Source organism: Bombina bombina, chromosome 7 (assembly GCF_027579735.1).
Source record: "Bombina bombina isolate aBomBom1 chromosome 7, aBomBom1.pri, whole genome shotgun sequence".
NCBI classification, from domain to species: domain Eukaryota; kingdom Metazoa; phylum Chordata; class Amphibia; order Anura; family Bombinatoridae; genus Bombina; species Bombina bombina.
In genome coordinates, this window is record NC_069505.1 from 381,599,685 (window position 1) to 381,606,326 (window position 6,642).

The 6,642-nt window shown below is 35.9% G+C and overlaps 1 protein-coding gene across 1 annotated transcript in view; it reads left to right on the forward strand.

The window, feature by feature from the left end:
• Positions 1-5,808, forward strand: part of LOC128636380 (RAF proto-oncogene serine/threonine-protein kinase-like) — a 205,262-nt gene extending 199,454 nt beyond the window's left edge. The window contains exons 7-8 of the mRNA XM_053689403.1: positions 2,099-2,233; positions 4,765-5,808. Coding sequence (XP_053545378.1) covers positions 2,099-2,233; positions 4,765-4,905 — 276 coding nt within the window. The 3' untranslated portion in view covers positions 4,906-5,808. The remainder of the gene's footprint in view (positions 1-2,098; positions 2,234-4,764) is intronic.
• Positions 5,809-6,642: the final 834 nt, after the last annotated feature.

A 6,642-nucleotide genomic window follows, 5' to 3' on the forward strand; every position in this document is an offset into this window, starting at 1 on the left:
GCAAGTGCAGATTCCGCTATATCCTCATGCCTAGCAAAAGCCCTCAGTACATACTGCCCTAGTGTTGCCAGCGAGATGTGTCTGGAGCGGCGTGAGTGGAAGGCGACATTGGGTGCTCTGAAGATACCTGAACTGAGGCCTGCTTTTTGTGAGGGGTATCCTGCAACAGAGGCTGTGGTTATGATCTCACCGGGAGGTGATCGCCGAAATGCTTTGTCTTTGCAGACGCAAGCCATACACTTCACGGCTGAAATGGAGGCAAGTGACAAATGGTTAACTCTTGTGTCGCCGCAGCCCTTTGCCATATACATTACTAAGGGGTCCCTAGCAGTTGATTCTGCCCAGGCCAACGAACCCACGCACTTGAGAACAGTGCTGATCCTGCAAACACCTTTCTCACCAGATGCCCATTCCAATATAGCTCTGCCGACCCTGAATTGGGACCCTGGCGGACCAGACATACACATTCTGTCAGTCCCTTTAGTCATACCTCGGGGGCTGCTTTTTCTTCTTATTTTTTCTAGTTGGACTATGTATACTTAAATTTTTGCTATCTTCATAAGGGACACGAGTCAGACGGCTCCAGTTAAAGTTTATGTATATATATATATATTATTTTCTGCAGACTTTCAATTTCCTGTCTGGTGCTTATGTTTATATTATCCAGATGTGTTGTTTATATTCTTACCGCTAGCACTTTTACTATTAGCTGGGCTATATACAATTTGCATGCAGCTATTTGATACTCCAAGCAGAGCTGTGTTCATTTTTAGTCATATTACTTAACTCCAGTATCTTATAACATACCTATGAGTGTCTATTACTAACGTTTGACTCCAATGTACATGACTTTATTTTTACACTAGCCTGCTTACCCACTCACCCTAGAAATGTGGCCCAATATTGCTCATAAAAGTACATTTTAGCAGCCACGGCTAGGATATTTGACACAAATGTACCCTTGTGGGGGAGAGGAAATTAATTTTTAACTATTTTTCTTATGTTACAGAGCTCCCCCAGTAGAGCTCCCGCACTAGGGGCCAGACCTTCCAATACATGACAATGTAGTTTTAATTATAAGATTTGCTAGTAAAACAATATTTACCTAGCCTTTACGAGACATAAGATTTGCATATTCCTAATAGCCCTGTGCTGATATCCCCACATACTCTTTTCCTTCATCTACTAATAGTCAAGAACATATTATCAGGCTCTATCCTTATTTCTGGCTTGATAACAACTGGTACCTGTTTTAGTAGCTCGCCATACTTCAGTGTTGGTTAATTACCATTCTAAATCACATTTCGGGCCCAAGAGTGGCCCATTTTATTATCTTCCCTCCTCCCCAGTGCCCTCCACTATGCTATACTAATATTTTAGGGGGTCCAAGAGTGGCCTCTATATTCCTTTGAGGGTAAACGTTATACTTTGTATATTCTATTATATCCCAAGGGGAACCTACTATAACGGAAAACATGAGGTTATAATTATTTTCTTATTTACATTTCTAAACCTTAGTCATTGATATGATCTCTTTTTCTGGTGTTTACATGTCATGCAAATTATTGCTTAATGATTATTGTATGTATTAAACCTCAATAAAATTGTTTAAAAAAAAAAAAAAAAAAAAAAAAAAAGTGTATGCTCTTTCTGAATCATGAAAGGAAAAGGTTGGATTTCATGTCCCTTTAATGATATGAGAGAAGGCATTTCAATAAATGGTTTAAGTATTTTATATTACTGACACATGAATATCCTTAAAATTAAGTGCTTGTCTCCTTTTAAAGGACCGGTAAATACAGTAGATTTGCATAATCAACAAATGCATGATAAAGACAATGCCACAGCCATAGCCATCACCCAATCACAATTGCATTTATGTATATACTGTGAATTCTTGCACATGCTCAGTCGGAGCTGGTGACTCAAAGTGTAAATATAAAAAAACGGTGCACATTTTGTTAGTGGAAGTAAATTGGAAAGTTGTTTTAAAATTGCTGCTTGATCTGAATCATGAAATTTTTATTTTGAATTGAGTGTCCCTTTAAGAACTAATGTTGGATGGTGTGGTTTATTATAGCTCTTCATTTTTGAACAGATTATATTTCTGGTTGGAAGAGGATGTGTGGTGCCTGATCTCAGTAAACTTTACAAGAACTGTCCAAAGGCAATGAAGAGACTTGTAGCAGATAGTGTAAAAAAAGTGAAGGAAGAAAGACCTCTCTTCCCACAAGTAAGTAGTGGTACAGATGAACTCACATTTTGTTAATATTGTACTTTGTATTCTAATTTTTAAACACTATTTTATGCATCTGGAATACTACCTGTTGAGAAGATACATATTACTCTCATTATACAGTCTTTTCTCATGGTACACTGTCTACTTTAAAACATATTAAAGGAAAATTAAGACAAGGCAAAGGTGGTTACAATTATGCCTTATTAACCAATATATCCCTTCTTCTAACTCTTCCTGTTAATAAATAAGTCCCCACTTCTGCATACAGACCTAATGATTTGGGTCTGCTTTTTTATATGGATGTATAAGCCTTTCATCTTATGACTTAGAGACATAGCAGTGCCTTTTGAAGATGTTTGGACTTTCTAATCTAGATGATATTCTATTGTAAGCTTGCAAATAGTCTACATCTTCAGACTCCTGTCATGTTTGGGACAAAGCAAAGATGGTGACAGTTCTTTCCTATTGGCCAGTATATTCCTGGTTCCCTCTTCTGTCTTGCTGTTGAGAAGGCCCTGGACTGCTCCTCTACACCCAGATATAATTGATTCTGCTCTTTTATCCTTCTATATAAGCACTACATCTAATGGCGTGGAGTCATAGTGGCACAATTTAAAGTAGTTCCAAAGGATAAGCTTGCAAATTGTCAACATCGTCAGACTATTGTGTTTGGAATTATTTTTTTCAGTGTCTATGCAGTCACGAGAGGTTTCTTCTGATTTTATTTATACATGTCATATCCTCAAATGTTTCATAAAAGGTCTCTGCTTTAGTGCTCTAAATATCAGAACAAGACGACACAAGTAGTTAAATATAAAACGGACCATAATATAAATTTCATACTAAAATAGTAATGATGGATACCTTGAAAATGTTCATAGCTATATTCTGAGGCAGATCAATAAAAGTTCTATAGAAAGTTATGCTAAAAGGATAGTTCAACATATTCATACCCTCCAGCCTTTGCAAAGATCAGTCTATTTGTCTCCCATTAACAGTCCGCCAGCTCTGTCCATGTCAGATGTATCCAGCATATGTTCAAGGATGCTCTTGTCCTGCTGCAATGATGATACCATGGATTAAGTGCCCACTCCAGCAAAGACCTCTGACTCCCCACAATAGATGATCTCTTCTCTCATATGCCTTCCAGATGGAACATTGGTACCCCGATTGCACTTGTGGCCGGTACCCCACCACTCCAACTCCTGAGTCCAAAATAGACCCTGGGAAATCTGCCTCATTGCCGGGAGCTGGGAATGTTATTAAAATAGCCTCTGATCTCCTCTCATAGGAGCAGGACAACTTGGAAGTACATAACACAATGCCCCCCTCGATCCCCAGCTGGGAGCACAATTAGGTTAGGTTGAGATTCCAGTAAGGAAGATAATTTGGAAACCCTCTGAACTAGGAGTGGATCAGGTCTGGTTAATGTCTCCACCTCCATTTTTTTAAGCATGATGATTTTGTAGTGATTCATCCAGCGGCACACAACTCCTTTTTGTTCATATAAAATATGTAGTTATACAGACTCATGCTGTTTTCTTAATCCCACTTAAAAAGGAGGGTATTGCAGGCCTAACCACTTGTGCTGCCGTAGGCCCCTACAGTCCAGATAGGCTATAGAGACCCCACGAGTAATATTGATCAGTTCCTGAAAGATTTGTGCGTGAGTGATTCTTACAAGTATCAATGCTAAATTCCTCCATGGTTAGCGGATTTGTAGCTTCTCTTGCTCTGCTTATAATATTGCAGTTATGTCAACAGTAAGATTTATTTTGTATGCTCAATTATATAGACAGTCCTTGACCAAAAGATTCTTTATTATAAATCCATCATATATGGTGTCAATGTTTTGGCTTCTAAACAAGCATTTGTGAAGACTTTCAAAGAATAAACAAAGTTCTTTAGCATGCATGGCTGCCATTTATATACTGTCAAAAAGGATCATTTAGAAGCCGAAACGTTGACAATGTGTATGATGGATTTATAATAGAGAATCTTTTGGTTAAGGCCTGTATTTTTTTATACGTACTTCTGGGGAAGCATTGGGGAAATCAATCAGTTAGTGCATAAAATAAATTAAAATAAATATATATATATATATATATATATATATATATATATATATATATATATATATATATATATATATGCACATACAACACATCCATATGGACGGCTTCTAGGTTTCAAATACAGCTTCTTCTTTTTTTTTCTTTTTTTTTTCTTTTGTTTCATTATTCTAATTATATCATTTTGTTTGTCAGTATTTTACAATTTGAGAACTTGATTTTGTTATGAAAGATGGCATTAATAGCCGTCATCCCATTTCATAAATATTGTTAGCAATATATATAATATTTTTGTGCAAAACTATATATATTTGTGTTGTGCAAAACTAAAATAAACAAAGCTTAAGGTCTGTTTTAAGCCAATTTTTAAGAATTTAAACCAGATTTAGGTACTTTAAAAGTTTGATATCCTTTTGTGTATATCTTTTAATATGTATATTCTTTCTTTTTTAGATTCTTTCTTCCATTGAACTTTTACAACACTCTTTACCCAAAATCAACCGAAGTGCTTCAGAGCCATCCTTACACCGTGCCGCCCACACAGAAGACATTAATTCTTGTACTTTAACATCAACGAGATTGCCAGTTTTCTGAAGACTTTTAAGCTAAACTGTGCTTTTTTTAAGTTCACTTAAAGAAGAAAAACTGAAATAAGCTGGAAATGCTTTATCTATGAATAGGACTAAATTAAAAAAATCAATTAAAAATCTATATTACTCTAAAGAAAATGCTGCTATTATTGCATTACTGAGGCCACAGTGAAGTTGTACATTTTTCCTACCTTTTTGTGACTTGGGTTGTAAAAGCCTTCAAGCAAGAATGAACTCCTTTCATCCTATTTGGAATCCAGCTTGCTGTAGTTCACCGGTCTTCCTGCAGTGACTCTTTACTATAAACAGACAGACTTGTTTTATTGTGTATTTTTAATGTATAAAATAGCGTTGATGGAGCTAAACATTGATTTCCACCATCAGGAGATATACAGTGGGTACATGCAAACTTATGCAAAATACATACATTCAACGGATAAGAGGATAATTCCTATATGGACTGTTTTGAGTAGTTACACAATTTTGAACGTCAAAGAAGTATATGTCAGGGCAGTAATTCCTGTGAATGGACTATTTTATTTTTATTTTATTTCCTGAGACACACGTCACAAATTGATAATCAAACCAGAATCTAAGCATTGGTACTTTTTTCTTTAAGCTAGTAAATTATCATATTAAGTGACCATGCTCTGAACTGTGTGTCTGACATGGTAGCAGAGGGTTCTGGTCATTTTGGACTAGTGTGCATGTATATCCTGCACACACCTATTGCAATATTATGAAATATGCACTAAATGGGGAATTTTAGTATATACATTTTTATCTGATTTTGGTTTTAATTTGTTTGTTCTTTTATTGCTTTTAAGCACACACATTTATTGTAAACCGCAACTCCCCAAATAACTATTTTAATAAATTAACGGTTATACATTTGGGCAATTGATAAGTATGTGTTTACTATAAAATTCTGTTCACAATTTTTTGTTCAGATTTGGTTGGTTTGTATTTCGCATTTATTTAGCAAACAGTTGTATTTCAACCCTTTCACTGCTGAATCCATTTTTAGTATTTTACACTCATTGCTTCTAAAGTGTTTACACAAATCTTTATTTTTTTTTCTACTCTAGTTTGAAGACATAAAGGTTTGTAAAAAAAAAAAAAAAAACTAATCACACAAATTGCATTGAATCCACTAACCTATTGTCTATAGTGAACAGTAGACAAAAATATAGAATTTATTTAGTAAAATGATGGTCCATAGTGCTCCATAACATGTGGGATATATTTCCCACCACTTCTGTTCAGTTCTGTTCTTGGCCTCACAGAAGATGGTTGAGAATAGAGGTGGGAAAGCTACTTGCTTATGGGTTAAAGGGACAGTCAACACTTGAGATAATCTCTTCATTACCCAGTTTTGCATAACCAACACTGTTATAGAAATACACTTTTCTCTTAAGTGTATCCAGTCCACGGATCATCCATTACTTGTGGGATATTCTCCTTCCCAACAGGAAGTTGAAAGAGGATCACCCACAGCAGAGCTTGCTATATAGCTCCTCCCCTCACTGCCATACCCAGTCATTCTCTTGCAACTCTCAACTAAGATGGAGGTCGTAAGAGGACTGTGGTGTTTTATACTTAGTTTATTTCTTCAATCAAAAGTTTATTTTTAAATGGTACCGGAGTGTACTGTTTATCTCAGGCAGTATTTAGAAGAAGAATCTGCCTGCGTTTTCTATGATCTTAGCAGAAGTAACTAAGATCCTTTGCTGTTCTCACA